General features: G+C 44.4%; 1 protein-coding gene across 2 annotated transcripts in view; it reads left to right on the top strand.

Moving 5' to 3' along the window:
- The window catches only part of ULK4 (unc-51 like kinase 4), a 2,742,936-nt gene that overhangs the window by 309,226 nt on the left and 2,409,094 nt on the right, over nt 1-24,616 (top strand). For both annotated transcript variants that reach the window (XM_069648276.1, XM_069648275.1), the window contains exons 10-11: nt 19,275-19,399; nt 19,513-19,582. In XM_069648276.1, coding sequence (XP_069504377.1) covers nt 19,275-19,399; nt 19,513-19,582 — 195 coding nt within the window. The remainder of the gene's footprint in view (nt 1-19,274; nt 19,400-19,512; nt 19,583-24,616) is intronic.

The following is a 24,616-nucleotide window of genomic DNA, read 5'->3' as shown; positions in this document are numbered from 1 at the left end:
CCCTGGAGCTCCTGCAGTGGGGTTATTGTCGGCCCCTCTTAAGATAACCTCAGAGCAGACCCCACCACCTCCATGCCAACCACAACAAGAGCTCCAGGAAGAACTGCAAGCCATGTTGTTGAAGGGTGCTGTTTAAGAGGTACCGCCCGATAACTGAGAATCGGGCTGGTATGCCCGATATTTCCTGGTTCCCAAGAAGGGGGGAGGCTCCCTCTCCCATCCTGGACCTCAGGGCCTTGAACAAGTTCCTGAGAAAAGACAATTTAGATTGGTGACGTTGAGAGAGATTCTCCACGATCTCCATTTACAGGACTGGCTGGTGTCCATTGATCTTTAGGATGCGGATTTCCATGTGCCGATGCATCAGAAGCACAGGAAGTTCCTCAAACGGGACAAGCACTATCAGTTCAAGGTGCTCCCCCTTGGGTTGACCTCCACTCCAAGGTTCTTCACCAAGCTCATGGGGGTAGTCTTGGTTCACCTTAGGAGATCCGGGGTCCACGTATTCCCGTACTTGGATGACTGGTTGATCCGGGGGAGGTCGGCGGAGCAGGTCTTGTCCCACCACAGGGACATCTGTTCACTACTCCACAGGCTGGGCTTCTCCCTGAACTTGCAGAAGTCCATTACAACACCAGTTCAGAACATCCAATTCATAATCGGGGCAGTCCTCGACCCTCGGGCCGGGAAAGGTATTTCCGCCCGAGGAGAGCGTAGTCAGCATTGCGCAGATGATGCGTCTGTTCCAGAACCAGGAAACCTTACCAGCGGCTTCCTTCTTCCCCCTCTTAGGTCTCAAGGCCTCCTGTATTTTTCTAGTGCTAGAGGCCAGGCTGCAAATGAGATTGTTATAATGGCTCCTGCGAGGTCAGTGATCCCAGTACCTCGGAATCCTGAAGGACGTCCTCGGGGTGTTGAGGTCCGTGGTCAACAACCTTTCTTGGTGGGCCAACAAGGTTACTGGCTGGGAACCTTTCTGGCCTCCGTGGCGTCGGGCTTGAGTAGTCACTGATGCATCTTTGAAAGGTTGGGGCGCTAACTGCGAGGACTTGGACGTGAGCGGCCTGTGGTCAGCAATGGAAGCCAGGTGGCACCTCAAAAGGCTCCTTTTGGTGAGCCATCAGGCTAGCCCTGAAGACGTTTGCTCCGTCTCTGAAGGGGAAGCATGTCCTGATCTTGACAGACAATATGGTTGCCATGCCCCATCTGAAAAAGCAGAGTGGCGTGCACTCCCTCCCCCTCTGCAGAGAGGCGATACAGCTTTGGTTCTGGCTGTTAGAGAACCAGATCTCGGTCTGAGCAGTTCATCTGGCGGGGACAGAGAACAGCTTGGCGAATGCTCTGAGCAGACAGGAAGTCCTAGAGGAGGTCTTCTCTCTATGGGATACCCCAACGGTGGATCTGTTTGCCATGGAGTCCAACAGGAAGTGCAGACAGTTTTACTTGAGGGAATTCCCAGCGAACTGTGTGTTAGGGGATGCGTTTCTGCTGGATTGGACCTTCCCTCTCCACTACGCCTTCCCTCCGATTCCCGCCAATTCTTGGGATCTCAGGAGGTTGAGGAGGGTTTGAGCAACCATGACCTTGATGACCCCGGATTGGGCGCGGAAGACATGGTACTCGGACCTTCTGGACTTGACCATCTGCCCACCTCTCTGGCTGCCTTGCCATCCGGATCGCCTAACCCAGTCAGGTCTGGTGCTCCACCCGAACCCGGAATCCCTCAACCTAAATGCTTGGCTCTTGAGAGGATGAGATATGTTGACTGTTTCTCTCTGAGGAGGTGCTTGGGGTGTTTCTGGCTGCACGCAGACCATCTACAAGATCTCTGTACGCGTGCAGGTGGATAAGATTCGAGGCGTGGTACACGGAACGCGAGATTGACCTTATCTCTTGCCTCACCACTACACCGATGGAGTTCCTTCTGTCACTAGCCTCTGCAGGCCTTCAGGTCACCACAGTTAAGGGGTACTTGGCGGATCTGTCTGTGTTCAAGAGGTCTGTGGTTTCTATGGAAAATGTTTGTCAGTTTCGGTAGTGCCTATGATAAAGCTATCCTAGAGAAACTACATAGCATATCCAATTCAAGGGTCAATGCATGGGGAAAAGTCTGTGCTGACCTGAAAAAGTCCTTTGAAATTCAAATAGACGACCTGCTATATTCCCCAGCCTCAGTGAAAAAGAAAATGAGATTAGACGACTGGATAAAAACAAATGATGTGATAGTCCAACTAAGTCTCTACCAAGATCTGGCCCAGGAAGGGGGGCTCTCCACCCGTACATCATCAAATGCCCAGACCCTGAAATCAGGCGATGCTTTATGAGAATTTGTTTTAATCTCTGTCTAACTGGAGAGATCTTTGCAATAAGAGATCCAACACATGGAAGGCCATCAGGCTGCAGGTTCTGCTTGAGGAAAGATTGCAAAGAATCTCTTAAACATCTTTTTGTATCCTGCCCCTTCTTCACAGAGCAAAGGACTTGCTATTTTGGCCACTTCCAGGTTAAGTTTCAAACCATATCCTCGGATATGTGGTGGGCCCATCTGCTGGCAGGCCTTAAAATCTCAGTAACTTTAGTTATGGTTGCTTTTTATAAGAACATCTTTGAAAAAGACTTGGAAAAAAGGGATCTATGAGTTATAACACACTATCTCCTCTGAACTGTTTTACCGGCCTAACAGACGTTGGCAGATTTGGTTTGTGCGCATGTCCGCAGTAAACTATGATGTGTTAGAGGAATTGCCCATGATTTGGTTCGCGTGCTTGTACGCACTATGACATGATTGGTTTGGCTAAAAGTTTATTTGTAAACTATATAGCTTTATAATAAAAAAATAAAGAAATTAAATAAAAAAAGGTCTCTGGATCAAGGTTCTTTTTTCACGATCCCGGTTATGGCTCGATTCCTGAAGGGCCTTATGAATAAGTTGCTACCTGTTCCTTTTGTTGTCCCAGATTGGGATTTGAACCTCGTTCTCACCTTTCTGATGGCGGCTCCCTTTCAACCCTTGCAATCTTGTTCCTTTCGGCTGCTTACATTAAAAACAGCTTTTTTGGTTGCCAACACTTTGGCCAGGTGGGTCAGTGAGTTGCAGGCCCTTTGCTGCAAACCACCATTTCAATTTATTTTGTGCAAAATGTTTTCGCCTAAGGTGAGGCTGGGGTTCCTACCAAAGGTAGTGTCAGAATGCCATCTTTCCCAGACGATAGATCTGCCCGAGTTCTACTCACCTCTGCACCTCTCCAGGGAGGATAAGCGCTTCCACCGGTTGGACCCAAAAAGGGCCTTAAGTTAAGGAAGTTTCCATGTGGTAGGGACAGCAGTATATAGGTAAACAGACCAGTTGTGTGTAGCCTACTCCTTGTCCAGAAAAGGTGTAGCTGTGACAAAGCAGACACTTTTGCGATGGATCATACTGTATTGCAGAATGCTACCAATCCGCAGGCAAGGAATTGCCTCCTGACATCAGAGCCTACTCCACCAGAAGGGGTCTCTGCATCTATAGCCCTGCAAAGGGGGGGTTCAAGTTAGGGACATCTCCTGGGCGGCAACCTGGTCCTCACTCCACACTTTTACGAGGCACTATAGCCTGGACGTCACTCGTGGGGCCGGCGCTCCCTTTGGTAGGGCGGTGTTGCAAAATCTTTTGCTGTGAGCTTTTTTCCCGCCTCCGTTGTTCCACTGCTTTGGTAGACTATCTGATGACATCTTTGGGAGCAAGGCAATCCATTAAAGGAGAAATTACTCACCGTAATGTTCTTTCTATGGCTTATTCTCCCGCAGAGTCCTCATCACCCCTCCCGTCCACCCCCCTCAAAAAGCGTTAGCACTTGGTGTATGCCTGTTCTCGGGAAAGGGGAGACTTTGTGATGGTCCGCGAGCCGGAGGCTTTTCTGGCTAGCAAGCCGCATGTCTCTCTCACTTTCTCTTCTCCCCCAGCCCCCCAAAAAATATGGGGATCCTTTTTCTAACCCTTTATTGGCGGTTTGCAAGAAGGCCTGAATGTCACTGAGAGTAATGAGCTGATTGATCTTTCAGCTCTTAATATAAATGCAGATTGGACTCTCTTAAACTGTTTAAAACCGAAGTCTAGGTTTAACCCCATTGTAACACCCGGGAGTAGCATTGAGGCTTTTCAGAACCTGGTCATAGAAGATCTTAAACATATATCCACCAAAAACAATACAAGCAGATATGAAAACATGTCAGTGCCAAACAAAATCGCCCTACAGGAATTACATGAGCTATCAGATGGCATCATTAAGCCGTCTGATAAGGGACGAAACATAGTCCTCATGAACCGGGATGACTACACCAAGGAAGCCTACCAACAACTGAATGACAAGAAATGTTACGAAAGGATGACACAGAATCCCATTAAGAACCTGGAGACAAAGGTGAAAGCATTCATCACTGAATGGGAGGGCAAAGGTATTTCGGAGGAAGGTAAATTGCAGGTTTCTCTTTAACACCAACACTGTAATGCCCACCATATATTTTCTGCCCAAAGTGCATAAAATATCTCTAAACCACCCGGCAGACCCATTGTGACTCTCTCAGGTTCTCTACTTGAAAATAGGTCTATATTCATCGACGAGGTGCTCTTTCCTTTTCTCTTATCACTTCACTCATATGCAAGGGATACTACTGACTTCCTCTCGTATATAGATGATTTACCCTGGGAATGTGATATACGCTAGCGACCTTGGATGTGGTGTCCTTATACACCTCTATAAACCAAGATTTTGGCAAACATGCTTGCAGGTATTACCTCAACACTCGATCCTTGAATTATCCTTTGCACACGGAAATGGTACTTGGCATGATTGATCTCTGCCTCAGTAACAATGCGTTTCTATTCAATAATGAATATTTCCGTCAGCTACAGGGTATCGCCATGGGCACCACCTTCGCGCCGCCCTATGCAAATCTGACTATGGGTTTCTGGGAAAAGTTCACTGTGTGGACCGAAGAAAATGAGGCAGTGACAAATAATGTGGTCATTTGGCTCAGGTACATTGATGACCTGTTCACTGCCCTTCCAAATGATGAACATCGATGGCTAGATTTCGTGAAACTGCATAACACCAATGAGAATAATCTGAGATTCACACAGACACACAGCCACACCTTTATTACGTATCTTGATGTCATTTTGAGAGTAGTAGACCACATACTCGCAACAGAACTACACATGAAACCCACAGGGACCAATGCTCCCCTACATGCGATGAGTGGGCACCAGAAGAATTTGATCTGGTGTGGGCCATATGCGGAATTAGTTTGTCTCCGAAGAAATTGTTCAACTTTGGATGTTTTTGACAGAGAGCAAAATCACGGCGTGGGTTTTTTGAGAACAATGTTACCCAAAGAGAATAATTGAACGTGCCTATATCAAAGCTTGTACCCTTCAGAGAATGAGTTTGCTTACCATTTGAAAAACTGTCCAGACACGTAACTCTGACACCAATGTTATGCGATTGATACTAACTTTCAGCACAGCAGCACAATCAATCAGACAGATTTTGAAAAGACACTGGAAAATCCTGATGGCGGATAGTGATCTATGCATCAGACTTAATTCTCATCCTGATATCTGTTACAGAAGAAATCGTTCCATTAACGGAACGCTTGTCAATAGCTATATGCCACCGGATAAGAAGAATGACAGCAGGATGTGGCTTCAGGAGACCAGGAAGGAGGTTCACCAAATGCACTAGATGCAAGATGTGTAAATATGCCCACAATTGTGTTTCATTTAGGGTGTTGTATATCTATAAGTGATCGCATCACATGTGAATCAGACTTTGTTGTCTATGTACCACAATGTAAATGCAACAAATGGTATGTCGGAAGCATGAAATGTAAACTCAAAATACGCATACAACAACACGTAAGAGCCATTACCAACAATTATATTAGTTACCCCTTGGCCAAACACTTTTTGGAATGCCATGGTGGAAAGTTGGATGGTTTTAGTTTCTTTGGCATACATAGAATTGTTATGGAACAACGTGGTGACGATAGGGAACGGAACTTCAGACAGCAGGAAACACGATGCATCTTGGATTTTGAGAGAAAACATCCAAAGGGTCACAACATCGATGAGGAACTCTGTACCTTTCTAGGCCAATGATTCACAAGTGCATTTTCCGTTGTTCAGGGTTAATTCTATCCACAACATTAGTTTAGTGGTTTTCTGTGTTTAATTCTCATTTTATTTCGTCTTTCTCTTCTTCTTTTTCTGATCTGACGGAGTGTCTTTTCTCCTTCTCGTACTTTGAACTCTGATATTCCTTTTTGTAATTACAGTTACTTATCAGGCATACACATGCTGATTGTGATTGTTTTCTTTATGAGACCGATGGGCTCCAGGCATGATCTAGTGGTCTCTGCTGATGTGTTTTGAACCATGACCCAGTAGTGTAGTATTTACCTCCGCTCCGAGATAGAAACCTCAGCGCATGATTCTTTGTTTGCTGACCTCGCACTCTGGGTGCGCTCATCCATACTGTTTAGGTTTTCTGTGCATAGTTGTGTGTCTCTTGTTATTTTTCTTGCTCATTTCTATGTTTTTGTCACTACACTCATCTGGTCCCGGGTGATTATTTTCTTTTCTTTCCTTTCTCTCTACACTTTTCACTTTAAGGTTTCATGATTTGTACTTTAGTTCTGGCCTTCTGTGTTTTCAGTCACTCGTTTTATTTTTTATTTTTACTGATGGAGATTTTGTTACTAGCACCTGACATATTTGGTGTAATGTTGAGTTCCATTGTGGGATCAGGACATGAATCCCTGTGAGATGCACATTCATTGACACTATGAATCCATTATTGAAAAGCATTATCACTTTATATTCAGCACTTTGCGTGTAATTTGCACAAGCATTTGGCATATTTGATAGAATGTTGAGTTCCATTGTGGGATCAGGACTTGAATCCCTGTGAGATGCACATTTACTGATATTATGAATCCATTATTGCAAAGCATTAGCACTTTATACTCCGCACTTTACGTGTGTTTATACTGCATTATACTTCTGACTACCTAGGGATGTTTTAGATGTTGTGCAATGTCCATCATGATATGAAGACTGATGAGTATTTGCACTTTACTTTCAATATTCGGTGCTGGGTGCACTACATATTGTATTTTATTCTCATATTATGTGATTTTTTACCATGCACTGGCACTTTACTTCCAGCATTTTGACTATTGGTCAGATGTTGAAACAAGCGATGTGCTATATGCTGACTAATAACTATTCTGAGACTATGTGAACTAGGCATTGGCATTTTACTTGCAACATGCAGTATTGGGTGCACTGCATTATGTATTGTACTCTCATCATGAAATCATGTTCATCATGCACTGCACTTTATTCTCTTCATCTTTACAACCAGATTAGATGTCTATTAATAATGACCATGTGAATATGTTTACCATGCATTGGCACCTTATCGTTAGCATTTACGGTACCTATCGAATATCTTGCATTTTATCCTCTAATGATGTGCTATACAGTGCTCTATACTCTTACCCCTACGTTCAGGCTAACTGGGAGTTTACAGCATGGTGCAATAGGATTACAGCCCTCGTATTTGGGATCCAGGATCTACATGCCGAGCTCTTTGTGTTCAGTTTCCATCATTGTGCCATAGGACCATTTTGGTCTGTTTATTGACACCAAGCCAGGGGCTCGCCACGCGACTCGTTCTATATAAGGTGCATTATCACTTTGCATTATTTAAGTTTACCGTCAAACTGGCTGTGGAATGGAATTATATGGTTTACAGCATTCGTTATTTTCCATTGCTACAACAGGGTGCACTCTCAAGAGTAAGTGGGCTACCCTATTTCAGTCCACTTACATCTTCGGGACGTCTAGCATTGCACTGCAATAATATTGATGCACTAGGTACCTTTCATCACATGGTGAAACGTACCCGAGGAGTTTTTTACAGAGTGCTAGGGTATTTAACCTAGACAGGCATACTTTGCATGGACACTACACTCCGATATGGAGTAGTCCTAACACTGGTATATTGCACGCTGTCATGGTCCTCATTAGTGGAACTCAACATGGCAACATGCGAACGCAGAGTGAATTGGTCCCTTCTTTGTGTCATGGTTTGAGCTGCATGTAACTCCTCCCTATTGTATTCACGGGTTTGGTGATACGTTATGCTGCCGAATCGTCGGCATTCTGTGCTCTGGGAACTTTAATTGCTCATGGCTTTTAACATGTGCATGTTGCACGAATAAAAAACGTATTTTTCTATTTTTTACGGACTCTGATTCCTGGTGTGTACGCATCTTTGGTGATGTGGAAGAGTGCTCCTCTACTCCTGTCGGCTCTCGAACAGAATTTTTGCATATATATATATAGGTTTTCAAATCTGACGTATCCATATGGGGATCCTTTTTTTCGAACCCTTTATTCACTGTTTGGCCTTCCTTTCTCGCTATTTTACTTTGCAGCGGCTGAGCTTGGGGGTGTGGGGGTTGGTTACTGAGGTACGGAGCATGGTGACACAGTATACATGCGATGCCTGACGATTGAGCACCGAGTCCAGGCGGATCGACGGCCGAGTCGAGGTCCACTGCACCCCCTGTTGAAGTTTTTTCTGAGCAGCTATGATATATAGTAGGATATAATATGGAATTTATTACGCACCTATACACAAGTGTTTCAAGGAGCGAAAGAGCTGGAAAATGATATCTATCTGATGAGGAATCTGCGGGTGAAGACTCAATAGAAAGAAAATTACGTTGAGTAATTTCTCCTTCTCCCTTGCATATTTTAAGATAAGGTCACAATCTCTATAATTAAGGATTCTGGCAATTATCAGTCAGGGAGGACCCCCGGTTTGGGCCTATGAGGCAAGGAACGATGTGCCCTTATGACCAAAATATGGGGTGAAAGCACTGGGTTGTACAAGATCTCCATGCAGAGCTCTGATCGCAGCCTCCTCAGCCCCGACAATGCAAGCATTGTTGCATGGAGTTCACAATTCCAAGTCTTCACACCTGGCTTTGAGTTTGTGTTTGTCTTTGGTTAACCGGTGCACTTGTTTTGGAGAGAGGAGACATTATCTTCAGTTCTTTCAATCCTTGTTTCAGCATCAATAATTGTAGAACTCTTTTTCCCTTTGCCCATTCTGCCACGGATGTATGCTGGCAATAATGTCACGCAAATAAGAATTTACATATACCAAGGCTTCCTGCATGGTTCCGGGAATATGTTGTGCTTTATTTGAGGCTCGGGGGTTCGTACTGAACAATACAGCACTCTCTTCCCTGTCAGGAGGCAGAGGGGCATTTGATTTAGGGATTGCTTTGGGCAAATTATCCATACTGTCATGCCTTTTTGTTATGACCGTGCCATTGCACGGACTCCACCTACAGACCAAAATGAAATACAGCCAAGAATGTCATGTAGAAGATAATTATTATTCTATCAAGGGGCCTTTATTGTTTTCTGTCTTGTAATGTAGTTACCGCAAAGGAGTATATGGAAATCCATGTTTCACTTTGGGTGGAAAGGATGAAACAAAGCTGAGCCAGTAAAATCCACATACATGAAATCCAGTGAATTAAGTTTACCAAAACATGGCTAATTAAGTCTATTAAGTGAAGTATATCCCAAAATGAGATGAAGAGACTGTTGCGCACGGGCCATCAACAACACCAATATTCTAGCACACTTTGCCCGCAGGTTGGCTCATCTGGCAGTAATACACAGTGTCGTACAGCGAGCTGTTTAGTGTCAGTAGGGCCGTTGCACAGGATCGCATGAGTTCTATGTCCAGCCAGAAGGTGCATCTTCCTCATGCTGACTGAAAACTCCAGAAACACTGAAATAATGAATGCCTTATGCAGGAGATTAGCACTGGCCCGTGCAGGAACTATGCCCAGGCTTGCAGTGTTTCCAGGTCAGAGAGCAGAGCCAAGTGGTCGCATTGGAGGGGGGATCCACGTCCAGCTGAAAGGATCGCTCTGGGCATAAACCGCTGTCTGCCAGCTCGGGTCAGTCAGCGAGGCACGGATGAGGCAAGGAGTTCTAAAACGCCAAGTACAGGATATTCCCACAACATAATCTGCTATAGTAGAAATCTGTGGGTGCTGAGCATTGATGTTATTTGGCAAATAAAGCTGGAATATAACAGAGCTAGAGTTTAAGCAGCAATGTTGTTTAGCTGCTCAACCAAACCCCCAGTATTGTAAACTATTATTGCATTTAAAGTAATAAAAACTCGTCACGACCATGAATTGCCTTTATTTAAAATGCATACACTTTAAAGAAATGTGTTTGGTTAAAAGTCTAGTCCTATCGGTCCGTGTGTCTGACTCCAAATGGGGAAATGCATGATTTCCCTATCTAAGGCCTGTACTTACTGGCGGTAGGAGTCTCATATCTTTGGAGCCAGGCGTTGTCAACTGCCAGTTGGGAGAAAGAAAACCGTATTTTGCCCGAGGAGCAATACGGGTTTAGGGCAGGAGTTGGCACAGTGGAGCAGGTCCTGAACCGTAGCTCGATTCTGGACAAGTATATCGAAGGATACGACAACCCTTTCTACTTGGGGATCATGATTCGTAGTCAAGCTTTTGACAGGGTAAACCGTGAAAAGCGGTGGAATCTGCTCAAAACTATGGGCCTACCGGTGCCGATTTTGAATATATTAATGTCGCTACATACAGGCCTAAAAGCGGCAGTGAAGTTGAAAAACAAAGGAAAATGATCCCTGTCATTTGATATTTCACATGCGGTCAAGCAAGGGTGCATCCTGGCCCCATTATTGTTCAACCTTTGTCTGCAATCTGGCAATGGAACTAAATAAAGTCACAAAGGACACACCTAGAGTTGCAGGGAGAAATATCACTGTGTAGTCTTATGCTGACGATGCAGTTCTGCTAGCATGTACTAAATTAGCATTCCAGAAACATGTCAATGCCTATGTTAAATATATGGGCAGCAGAGATCTGCACGAGCACCATGACCAATGCTGTTACTGTGAATCGGCTATGTGATCTTAATACTTTTGTTCCTGCTAACGTAAATACCGCCCTTGACAATATGCTTTGTGGAGTGCACACACCTCCTCATTCTATTATTACACATCTCTTAGTCATTCATGACCTCCCGACAGTAAATAATCTCGATGTTCTTGCCATCACGAAACCTGGTTACATGCGGCTTCTGGCCCGGCACTATCCCTTGCCATCCCTCCAGGCTACATTGTCTTCAGCAGTAATCGTCTGAATTCCAGAGGCGGTGGAGTTGCCCTTCTTGCCAAAAGACCACCTACATATCAGAAAATTTAACCCCTTGCTTAACAATAACTGCAACATCCTATCTGTAAACTTATCCACCTCCACTACCAGCACTATCACCGCCCACATTATCTACCGCCCACCCGGCCGCTTCTCCACATTTGAGGAAGATTTACTTCTATCCATTGGAGACAATATCAAACCTTCATCACAAATGTTTCTCCTAGGGGATCTCAATTTAGACTTGAACGATCCCACCGACCTACCAGCCATCTCACTAGCAAACTCCATAACTGCCTTAGGCTTCAATCAGCATATCCACAACCCCACACACATCAAAGGACGCGCCCTGGACTGGCTAGCTGACCTCAACTGCCAGATCTCGTTCAAAGCCATTACTCCCTGACCGTGGTCAGACCACCATATCATCACATTCATAATCCCCCACAAGCCAAACCTCCAACTAAGTTACTACCACCCTCTTTGGCCCGCAGTTCCAGAAAACTAATGAGACCGTCTCACACCGCTCCTTGATGCTGTTAAACCAGAGTTCATTGACACTTCTGACCCGAAGAGCCTAGACACTAACACCCTGACCAGTGCAATCAGCACTGTTGCCCCCTAGCACCCAAAAAAGCTACACTTGTAGCTCATATCAACTCCTGGTACCCCCAGGATCTTGTGTCTCTTGGAACTGAAAAAAGACTTGCCGAAACTAGCTGGGAAAGTAACCCTACCGCTGCCCTCAATTTGCAACCCTTTCCAAACAATACAAAAAAGCTATTATCCAAGCCAAGGCCACTACCTTCAACACAAGAATAACCGACACCAATTCAGACACTAGAGAACTATTCGCCATTCTCAAGGAATTACATGCCCCAGTCCCAACAGTATCCACTGTAACTAAAGAAGTAGTTTGGTAAACCAGTATACAGAACGCTATGCTACTAAAAATTGAGACACTTGAGAAAAAAAAGTTGCCAAACAAGACAGCCTAAAATACTCTCGCTAGGGAATGACAGCAACCCACAGTGCCATTTCCAACATTCCATGTACCTCACTATTCAGATTCAACAAAATCTCAGTTCAAGACACCATGCACATCCTAAAGAACCGAAAGCCATTTAGGTGTAAAGAGGACGTCTGCCGCACCACTCTCATCAAAGAATCTGCTGAGGCACTGGCAGTGTTTATTACAGCCTTCATCAATGCCTCCTTCTCATCCTGCCACGTACCTTCCAGCCTCAAAGAACCCTGGGTTTTACCTCTGCTAAAGAAACAGTCTCTTGGCTCTGCCTTACCCAATAACTACTAGCCCATCACAACAGTCCACTTCCTACTAAAAATTCTCAATAGAGCAGCCTATGTTCAAATTCAACACCACCTAGAAGCAAACTCTATTTTAGGAGTTCGCCAATCTGGCTTCTGCGAAGGGCATGGTACAGAGCCGGCACTCCTCGACCTTAAAAATCAGATGGACGAGATTAGGGATGAAGGGAAACCTTCCCTACTGCTCCTCCTAGAATTGTCTGCGGCCTTCGACTTAGTCGATCACAACATTCTCTGCCATCACCTCACTGCGGCAGCCTCCTTCTCCCCGTAAGCAGCTACCTGGATTGCCTCCTTCCTTGATAGTACAGTAAGTTAAAGTATTCTCTGAGAATGCTCTGAGATTGCCAGTGCAGAGACCTCCCATATCAATTGTCGCATACCCCAAGGGTCTGGTGTCTCACTGACGATCTACAACATATTCACAAAACCGGTCTGCGACCTCCTGGACTCCCTTGGCATAGCGTATACCAAATTCTCCTTCCCCCTCTCTGGCACCTACACAGATGATGCTGGCACACTGAGCTTAACCTACGCCACCGTCCAAGCCTGGATGGTGACCCATGGCCTCTGCCTCAACGATGAGAAGACTGAATTGCTTATCGTGGTGCTCCCAGCTTTGCTGAAAAAACTAGATCCTGAGTACTCGGTCTTCTTCATCGATGGCACAATAATCCCAGTCTCACAAGCTGTAACAACCCTTGCAGTGTACCTTGACGCTACACTCTCCCTAACCCGCTAAATTAGTGCTATATCCTCGTCAGCAGCCTACTCAACTAACTCAATGCTGCCAGGCCCTTCCTCTCTCCAGACAGCTGCCTAACTATTGCTCGTGCAGTTGTACTTGCCAGGCTCGACAACTTCAATGTCCTTTTTGCAGGCACCTCGGCCCAGAGCATAAAAAATAAGAGCAGAGAAATCTTACTGGTCCTTCCGCAAAGCCCTTTAAAACCTGGCTGTTTAAATAACCAACACGCTCTAAATCAAAACGTCTGTGTATTCTTTCCTTCCCTCCTCTGTACCTGATGTAACAAGAATTACAGGTGTAATGTATCCTCACTATGTTTGTGGACTAAGTATCCTGTTCACATCCTGTAAGTAGCCACTTTGCCTGCCTGTTCGACTCCAGGCCACATGCAACTGGTTTTCTCCAGCGCCCTGATGCCCCAGGTCTTGTGTGGGCTATACAAATGGAATAAATAAACACCAAGAAATCTCAAGTCATGTGCGTTGCCTGCAGGAATATTACCTGAAGGTTTCTCTCTTACTAGTCCTCTGGGATCTGTCATCCAGGTGGCCATGACACGGCCATCGCTATTGGATCCTGTTCGTGGGGGTAGACCAGTGGGAGAGGATAACCTGGATGGGGGGTCTTCGGGGAGTGGAACTGGGACGCTGACGGGCAAGACGTGCTACCCCCTTCCTTGTAGCACTTTTTACCCATCCTACCCTGTAGGGTATTTAGAAGCTCTGCCCCCCCCCATTTTCTGACACAAACACTTTCTTACACCCTAACAGACAACGGCCTAACACCAGAGCCGTTTACCTGACATGTCCTAACACACGGGTCAGGCAGAGTCAGGCAATTGACAATAACCACGCACATCTGATGGCCCTTTACCTTCATCACAGGGAGAAAAGGCGGAGCACGAGAGCACACTACGAGCAAGACCAAAAGCACGAGGACACCGCTAATCCGGACCGGCAGTTCAAAAAGAGGAGAAAGGTGGCGAAACCTGGAGGGACGACAAAGGGGGAACTGCCCTTGCCCTTTTCAACTTAGTCCCGCGAAGCCTCCGAAAGGGAAATCATAAGACCGCGAGTTGTAGCTGGCGTGTCGGGGAACATATGTTAACGGTGCACGGGGGTCTCCCGCATTAATAGCACAGGCGAGGAGGCAGGCTGGCTACCGTGGTAGCGTCCTTGACTCCAGAAACAAGACAAGCCAACTGGTTCAACACAGCCCGGGAGTCGGAGGACGCTGATGGCAAACCAAACAGTGTTGAGCTCAATGTTGTAAGTGGCAACATTATATGAACGCAAGGAACTTGAGAAGAATGAACTTGTGTGTGTGTTTGAACTTTGGGACAGCCCAGACAAGGGCGATCTGCAGAGTGCTCAGGCGCCGCAGGAGTGCTCATTCGAAGCACTCTTGCTGGCCCACATTTGTTTTGTGTTGAAACTGCAAGTACCGGAAGACCCTAGGAAAGGGTGGCGTGAGATGTCAGAGTGATCATACAAGGGTAACGTCAAATCTTTTGTACAATCGAAAGTCTCTGACCCATTGCCGAGAGAAAGCTAGGGGAAGGGAAACCCGCTGACGGAGGGATGCCAAGGGGAAAGCTACTGAGAGTGAATTCCGCATTGAGATAAAACAGAGTGAACTGGTATATTTGGCAAACGTGAACCCGGCTGAGGGATGCCTGCGAGTTGGGGTGAAGAGTAATACAACTGTGAACATTGTGTCGACAAGAGTGAACCCGGCTGAGGGTTATCCACAGTAATGGTTGTTTAAAAAGATATTAAGGCTCTTGAATGTTGCAAGGTGTATTCGAAAGAACGTAGTGAACCCGACGGAGGGAGGCCCATTTTGCAAGAAGGATCCAAGACCGGCAGAGGGAGATCCTAGGGGAGAAGAGCAATCGCCCAAGGTGCAAGACCACCGACGGAACTTTCGTTTGTTTGTTTTGATCTAGCAGGCCTTCTAAGGCAATAGACTTTGAGGAAAGAGACTTGGCCCTTGAAGGTTCTGGTATCGTTGAACAGACTTGTGAACCTCGTGCTGGAGAGGCCCAGGAGTGTGTTGCGATCAGGAGTCCTGCCTTGCCCGTGCTAAAAATGTGGGGAAGGGAGATCCTGCCATACCATCCTGACTTATCATTTTCTGAACACTTCTTTCTTTTATGGTGAACATTAGCCCACACTCGTTTGGTAACTTATTGGTAAGGACTGGCAATGGGTTTTTTAGTGTAGGCTCTTTTTATTTGACAAGACACTACTAGGACTGCCTTATTATTGTTTGATGGTCGTAACTTGCTCCCATCTTAGGTTTAGATTAGGTGTTTTTTCTCACCCATGCATACAGTTTAATAAACACCCTTGAGCTGTGATCACTTGTGTCTGTCTTTACTGTTGCCACCATGAGTTCCTTACCACCTTTGGTTGCAGTGGGCAAAATGCAGATTATTTGTGCTGGTTTCATTGCAAGCAAAAGAGGAATGTTCTGCTCCATCTGATGACAAGCTGCCTATTGTAGTTAGTTAAGGGATACGACGGCAGAAATTGCATGGGCTCCGAACCAAATATCCGATGTCCATGCAATGTTATTCCATCCCATGAGCTGGTTTCACCTTCTGTTTTTCTGTCCATTTTTCTATAAACCTAGGTCAAGATTTGTAATTGCAATCTTAAGGAAGTCAAATGCAGCTTAATAAAAGAAGCAAGCAGATTTATACTCTCGTTGCCATCGACAGAGGTTGCAGCAGTTGTCCTATTTTCTGCTTTTTTTTCAATGTATTTCTCTTAATCTGTATAGCTTTTGTATGTTGTCTTTTATGAAGTCGGTTGTGCTTCGAAATAAAGATGAATTCACTACCAGTTATCACCTTTTTTCATGATGATGCTTGAGGGCTGGCAGCCTCAGGACCCCCAGGGTGCAGAACAGGAAAGTATGATGATGAGGCTGGAGCCTGTACCAAAGTATTTCCAAGTTAGATTTCTACGGTGTTATAGAAATGGATAAATATCCTCAGAAGGTTAGTGAAGTAGATGTTGCAATGTATATCTTGTGAAGAGTTTCTGCTGCAGTTCAACTTACTTATCCTAATGTTGCCCCTGTGAAGAATAGGTGATATGAACATTACATCTGCAACATAAAGGCAGTTTTCTTTGGGCCCCTAGATCCTGCCAGGCTGGACATACTGCAGTGTGCCAATAGAGTCAGCCTGAAACTTGCCTTGCACTAAGAGTAGGTGGCGAAGTCACAATTTATGTGGGCAGTAATAACTGTGTTTTCATATTAGAGAATTATGAGAAATGGTGTTCTTTAAATGTACATTGAACTATATGGACAGGCATGTCTTTGAATGGACTGCACTATGTTTCAATGGACAGTGACTTGGTAGCGATGGAACTTTACTCAGCTTAGAAATCTGAAACACCTCTGAGCCATCACGTCTCCTCTGCCCCCACATTTGCTCTGTGTTTGCAAGTCTGTCAGCTGAAATGGAATCCTCATTTTGCAAACCATTCTTCCTTCCTGTTTTCCTATACTTAACATTGAGTTGTTTTGCAGACTTCCTGGCACCTAGAAGAGGGGGAACATGCCCTCCTCCTTTGACCTGATACTGCCCTTCTAAAGGTGCACCTGGCATGTGTGGATGTTTTAATTAATTCACTTTATTTTATCATGAACAATAGTGTTACTCTGTTACTCATGTTCGAATTGGCATCATTTTAATTCCAGTCTCACTGTTTTTTCCCTAGCTTTGCAGTCATATACTTTGTGTCAAAAATGTATAGCTATTGCACCTTCACCACAGTTTTGGGATTTGGTACATGCTTCCTCAACCTTCCGTACCTGTCTTGGTTACTTTCCAAAACCCTTTAAAAGTTTAACTATACCCTGCCGACTCGCTGTGTCCCAGCAAAGCCTGTTTCCTTTCACTTCTGTGATCGCCAACCGGCGCTACAGGGTCCTTTCCCTTTTTTGGGACAGGCTTCTGGGGGACAGCCTTGCAACCCCCGCGCATAATATAGTGAGAAAGGGTGCGGGGGACACCCCCTCCCCCAGTATCGGATGTGTGATTTGATTGATTGCACTCTACCAATACCTAGTATAATTTTGAATGTGTTTCATTTGCTACAGTTACATTGCATCAGTTCTTTATTGCCCATTGTATTACCAATGGTGCACAAAGGTCCCCAGACTCCCAATCAACATCTGCATCTACTCCCAGTATCCCTATTGGCAAGGACCGCACAGCAGCTATTCCATCTAGCCATTGGCTAGTGATAATTGACTCTTGGCGAGTAAGAAATGGTGTGCTTCATCTATGTGTAGAATGGAGGTGGTGGGTGACTTAGTATGTCTGGTTAGTAGCTTGCAACTTGAAATGTTGATCCCTGTAATAAATGCTTGTTTCATTTAACCAGATTTGATTTATTGACACAATTATAGTCACTGCCCCAAAAGTGCGTAATGAAACCACAGATCGGAAGGTGCCAATAATTGTCTTTGTTTTAATCACAAAGGTTGGATATTTTTTTGGGATTTTTTTGAGAATGTATAGAGCGCATGAACACTGAAAGGCAACTTGACGCTAGTAGACCGACACAACAGAGGGAAAAGGGACTCAGAAAAAGTGGGTCTTGAGCGCACGTCTGAAGTGGAGATGCTTATCCATGGCATGAAGGAAAATGAACAAAGGGAGCGAGAGGGAACATACCAGCAAAATGTCTTCTGCAGGTATTTGGGACCTGTAAAATGAATAGTGCGGTGGACGAGGCACAATGTCTTGAAATGGGTATGTTTGGCAACCGGAAGCCAGTGCAGCTGGCGCGCAGAACTGGGGAAACGTGAGCCATACTTAGCATTGTCAAATCTGGCCGTAGCATGCTGAAGGACCTGAAGACGATTGATCTGATAGAGGGGCTGTCCAAGGTAGAGGGAATTGCAATAGTCAAGGGAGGAAAGTGATATGTCCACACAGACTAATCAAATGATTTCTGTTGATGTCTTCTGCACATACATAGTCAAGTAATCCAGAACACACATTATTCAGTCCTATTGTAACAAGGTCCTGATACCTAGTTTCTACAATGTAAACAATTCACAAATCATAAATGTGGATATACTTTTTTGATCTAGACACTAGCAAATGAATTACATTCTCAAATTCATCGTAACCTGGTCATCTTCCTAATCCAAATCCTCATATGTCTTTAATATTGTTCTCCGTTTACTATTTACAGGCAATCTTCTATAGATATACAGTGTAGCCCAGCCTTGAAAAGGACCAAAACAAGGTCGAAACATGACTTTGTGTGTGAGCTAAACCAAATTATATGCAGGGATAGTGTACCCATGTTATTAATCTGATTTATGGGCAAGAATGTGGTTAGTGGGCAAAAAGCAATATCCACATTTATGAATTCTTTATATTTTAGCATCTTGGTATCGGGACCTGGTTACAATAGGACTGAATAATGTGTGTTCCGGATTACTTGACTATGTATGTGCAGAAGAGATCATGAACAGAAATCGTTTGATTTGTCTGTGTGGACATATCCAACCTGTGTGATTAAAACAAAGACGACTATTGGCACCTTCTGATCTGTGGTTTCATTACGCTGTTTGGGGCAGTGACGATACTTGTGTCAATATTTGGAGTATCCACCAACAAAATCTGCGCATGGTGTAAGGTGTATCTTAGACTTATACTTAACTTTATACAGGCTGTTAGCCAGCCTGAGTACACCCACCCAAGCAGCAGTTTTACTTAAACTGTACTCCTTCTCTGTGCAGCCCAACTCACCTTTACAGACATGGCACATATACATATATATAGTTCTTAGGATTAAACAGAAACGCAAACCTGTATAAAAGAACAGCTGTTTACAGTAAAGTCATTGGTGTCTCATTCTTTTTTTTTTTTTTTACTTTGCAGTGAAAGCAGTTTAGCTGTTCCTATTAGACAGTCAAAGGATCAATTAGACAATTATTCACAATCTCAGTCTGTACCAGCTACAGGATTGGAAAAGAGTTCACCTTTTAACAAAGCCTTCAAACTGGGTAAGATTTCTATGAACAATTATGCATATGTGTTCTCTCTGCACACACCAATGTGACCAGTCCAGTTAACTTACCAAATGCTTTGTGCTAACTTTCCATTTTGTTTCCACCAGAAAATCCTGCTGAATTGCGTCCTAAAAGCGCACTTGCTGGAGAATCCACTGAGTCTATCTTTCTCCTCAGGTATGAAAATGAAAAAACATACATATGCAAGTACTTTCAAAAGTCTATTTTATAAGCAAAGTGCATGGTAGATGATTAATAAAAGTAGGTTTGGCTACAGGTCTCATCAGGGTTCCATGTCCATAGGGCAACATGCCAAGTGGGAGGACCTGAACTACATGAAACTGTTCCAAGTTTGTATTATTTTAGTAAATTCAATTCTTTTGAAAGTCAACCCTTTTTTGTTGTTTTTTTTTATAGCGGTTGCCCCCCTTCTCTCTCCCTAGTTACCACTTGAGCCTTCTTTTGTGTCTTTAACTTTTTTGGGAAAATAAATGGGCTCTTTTCCCAACTGATTCCCTTGCCCTTACTCCTTATACGTTCCTACTTTCATTGTATTTCAACTTTTGTACCTCAACAAGTTTTACAAGATTGACCTTTGTCTTGGTCAACCTCTGGCAATAATGTTTCAAGTTGTTTCACTTTTGTACGTCAACTTTTGAACTTGCTTCCCTTTGTACAACAATGCTGCTGAAATGACATTGTATCATTTTAAATCTTCCTGCATGTCAATTAAAATGTATTGATACATTCACAAGTATGGTAGAGATAATGGGAATAAATGTTGTAACAATATTTTGTAGATGAGCTAATTGAATAAGAAGGATTTTATGAGGGCAGTTTGTGGAATACAGGAAGGACAGTGCTACAAATTGAAGCACTCCTCCTTGAAAGCACTCCACATTGAAATATTTCCTCCTTGAAATCTTTTCTTCTTCACCCCCGTCCTGACATCCCTCCTTACTTTCCCCACTTCCCTCCTACATCCCTCATCCCTTCCCTCCTTCCTACATCTCCCCATCTTCCCCATTCCCTCTCATCCCCCCTCAGCCCCTCCTGAAATCTCATCCTCTTCCCCCACCATGACTTCCCTTACTACTTCCCTCTTATTCTTCCTCTGCTCTATTCCTCTGTTTTGACCTTGGTAAATTCTTCTACATACTGTTTTGATGGTTTGTTTCATGTTTTTGTAATTGTATGCTTCTAGTTTATTCTAATGTATTCTTGTTGTTGTAATTTAAAGCGCTTTGGCATAAAGCGCTATATAAACTTAATAAATACAAATACACATTACAGTATATCCGGACTCAAAAGCTTCCATGGGACCTGCATAAGTACATCATATGCCTAAAAATGAGGGGATTGCATTGCTTATTTTTTGTTATCAAATAAAGCATATCATGAGTTCTAATTGAGCAAATGTGTGATGCCAGATGACTCAAAATCCCAAATGAAGAACAATATTTGACCTATATGAGTTTTACTTCAGTTACCAAGAGAGGGACAATAAGCGTCATAAATAGCGGGCAACTGATAGCCTAAGGCGAGTGACGCTGTAGTAAGGCCTGAGGGGAATAAGCCTCAACATGTAGGTGTTGAGGGCCATGCAGAAGGAACTATGGTGAATCATTAGAATATGGAAGAAATGTGTGTACTCTATTGCTCTTGTGACATAGTCCCCTGCCTGGCTCTGCACAGAACAGGGGTGTCTCAGGGGGCCTGGTGCCTCCCGAGCCAGTCGATGATAGGTTCAGGGGCTGTTTGGAGAGGAGCCCCATGTCACCTCCCTTGGTTTGTGCCACATGGTAGAGGGCAGACACAGCCGCCCCCTCCTCTCTCCTATGTACCTATCCCCATCTGAGAGAACCTAAAGCTCTCGCTAGGTAGACGGAAAGCCCTAGAAAGAAAATAATTAGGCTTTTGGATTTCAAAGAAAACCGAAGTAACCACAGTCATGCCCCCCGAAAATATTTCCCCCGTTTTGTGGTTTACCCGGAAAATGCCTGAACATTGTCCTGGCTATACATGAATTACTGTATTCAAGTTCAAATTAAAAACAAGGTCAGCACTGCCATCTAGTGGACATTTTCAGACATTCTCATATTGAATGCGATGTAAACTGAAATGTTCCCCGTAATAATTTTATATTCTATTGCATCGTTCATGTATTATTTTTTTTTAAAGTAGCAATTTGGAGTTTATAATGGTCTTCCTGACGCTACAAGGCTAAAATAAAACCAGTTAGTCAGAGACGGTCCAAATAGACTATTTGATCAAATGGTACCTTGTATTCAAAGATCCTCCATCAAACACACCTTCATCAAACACTAGTCCGTTCAAGTTCTTTTGGGGAAAATGCACCAAGGAAAGTCACTTTTATTGCTCCAATTGCAAAGTTTTCAGCAAAACGTCGTTGTACAAATCAGTTAAAGAATATGCTGTTTATGTCCGTGATTTGGAATCCCGAATTCCCATAAAAAGAAATATCCAGTTGTTTTTTTATGGTTTCAGAATCTATTTAAACATCCACTTAGTACATTTGCAAACTTTATATGTTTAGCAAGTGCCCAGTTGTAGTCTGTGTGATCAGAAGAGGAGTTCCCTACAAATGTTTTTTTTTTCAAAGAAGGTTGCTAATGGCTTTTACCCGCTTGTAGCTTTGATAGACCAGCCTCTGTCCCTCATGCACCTTCCCCTTCCTTTCTCGAACACAATGATTTTTTATCATCTTTGGGTAGTATGTCTTGGGGTTCAGTGCAAAATGAATTCAGGCTGCTACCTCACCCCATGTCACACAACTGGTGCTTGTGGCATCCTGATTCTTTGCACTTTTGTATGTGTAGTTTTCCCTTTTCATTATTAATTCAGGCCTACAAGTCCAAGAATGCAAAGAGATAGCAAGGAGTGCAACAGCAGTATCTGTGTTTTTCTGCTTCAAAAGAATTGCGCATACTATATATACAGCAGTTAAAGATACATTTGTGTCTACATTGGAAAACAGTTGTCTGTTATTTGTTTGAGGGAAAGAATGGGAAACACTAATAAACATAAAATGTTAAAACATTTTAAAACCCCTGAAAAACACCAACAGAACGTGGAAAACCATGAACACTGAAAACATGAAATTAAACCTTTGTATTGTTCATTCACATGCCGGAAATAATATTTGTCCCGATACCGTTTGAGTTCCATCCTCCAGTTGAGGTTAGGCACTTGAAAGCACCAGAGACTCGGTGAGCTCTGAAGATACATGCTTGGCACAGTGTTGTAAGTTCATGGTTCTCCGACAATTGGTTCTTCTACATGTGAGCTCTGGAGACCTGCACCTGATACAATGTTGCAAGCGCATGGTTTTTCTGACTGCACATTTCTCAGTGTGTGAGACAGTGACCAATTGTCTCCTAGCAGGGCATTTCCTTGTGAAGGCAGTCTGGCGAGTAACCAGTGAGCCAGCAATTTCTATACAGCGATCTCTTAAAAACGTACCAATAGTGTTTCTAATCGGCGAATCACGTGCTGAGGAAAAGCGAGATCTGGGCCCTGCATGGGCAGCAGTAGAGAGTAGCCGGCTGGGAGGAGTGGAATCTAAGATGGCAGATAGGTGTCACGGATGGCACAGAAAACACTCTGAGTCTTTGAGACAGTTAAAGGGTTTTTATTTCCTCTGGGACGTAGCGCCATCCCTCTTTCTTGTCTTGACCCTTCTCCCTAACCCACGAAGCTGTAACCACCTGGTTAATACTACTGACTATTTACCCCTGCTGTATAAGCTCTTTCTTCTTCTACCTTTGGTTCCCTGAATGCAGGCTAAACTGCCTCATGGTCTTCCTAACACTCCCTACTCTAATGAAGGATTAGTGTTCTTATGGAAGTTTGAATAGTGCCTTGGACTTACTCTGTTGGTTTTACGCTGGTGCAGTCATACACACCTCTTCATCTCCAACTATTACCACACCCCTACGCCTTGCTCCTCCCACCAGTTTTCCCTCCTTTAGATCTTTCACTCCCCCTATTCCTCACCTCCACCGTTTAATGTTACATCTCCTCCCACTCCTCTTCACTACTACTCCATTCACTGCAACCTGCTGGTCGCTATGGCACTGCTGGGGCGTAACGTAGTTCCATTATAATAGGACGGTAAATGTGGTTGCTGGTCTAGTCCTTATCCAGGATGGCGACTGCCATCAGGACCCAGATTCCTCATGACACCGAAGAGAGGACTGAGCTCTGCGTCGCAACCTGTGTTGTTCTTGCTTGAGCTACGTGGGTGCGATGCTTCCCAGCTTCTTCTCCTGTTTTTTCCTGTCTGTGTTCTAATTCCTTTTTGCCTCGCCTTCGTGCCTTCGGCTTTCTGCCTCCATTCTTTTCCAATTTTCTACCTCACCTACTGTCAGTGGCATTCATTCACCAAGGTTTTTTTTTTGCCACTGACATTTTCCCCTGTTCACTGGCTCGACCCTCTGATTTCTCCCTTGCCTGGACCTTTCCCTATCAGGTGGGCATGGTGGCTACTAGTACAGATCATCGCTATCTCTTCTAAGATAGCCCCAAGACACAAGGAGATCAGATCGACTCAAAACGCTCCTTCTCCAGAATGGACCATACCGAAGGAGCCAACTCGAGTGAGGCATGAGAGTTTGCGACGCCACACTGATTTCTGAGACATGGATCAGTCACAAGAACATGTGAATGCAATCAGGGCCTCACTACAGAGAGCCATATTCTGAAGACTGAAAATGCTACGATGGACCACATGATTGCTTCCAGAGAATCACCACCTGATCCTCCTTCGGGAAGTTTCATGCTTCCCCTAGGCAACTTTGAGAATTCCTGGATGCTTGTACTGTGCATTTCATCTTCCTAACTGTGGTCTTTGCTAATGATCGAGCCAAGATCGCCTTTATGGTTTCAAATATGGTTGTGAATGCCCTGGCAGGGGTCACCCCAGTGGTTACTTCCGCAAGTTCTCATTTGACATACCTTCACACAGGCTCTGAAGGAGATGTTTGATTAACAGTTTATGAAACTCTTCTGAATCTCTAACAGGGATCATCGGAAGTACTGACCTATGTAACCGCATTGAAACTGGCAGCTCAATACCCCATCGTCAGGCGAGGTGTTAACGATGATGGCAAGGACGAGCTGGCGTGGGTAGCGTGCCCCGCGAGGTGTTAACGATGATAGCAAGGACGATCTGGCGTGGGTAGCGTGCCC

The sequence above is a fragment of the Ambystoma mexicanum genome, chromosome 2q (assembly GCF_040938575.1).
Source record: "Ambystoma mexicanum isolate Mex_15411 chromosome 2q, UKY_AmexF1_1, whole genome shotgun sequence".
In the NCBI taxonomy this organism is placed as follows: Eukaryota; Metazoa; Chordata; class Amphibia; order Caudata; family Ambystomatidae; genus Ambystoma; species Ambystoma mexicanum.
The sequence above is the reverse complement of the archived record's forward strand: the minus strand, read 5'-3'. Positions and strand labels throughout refer to the sequence as shown.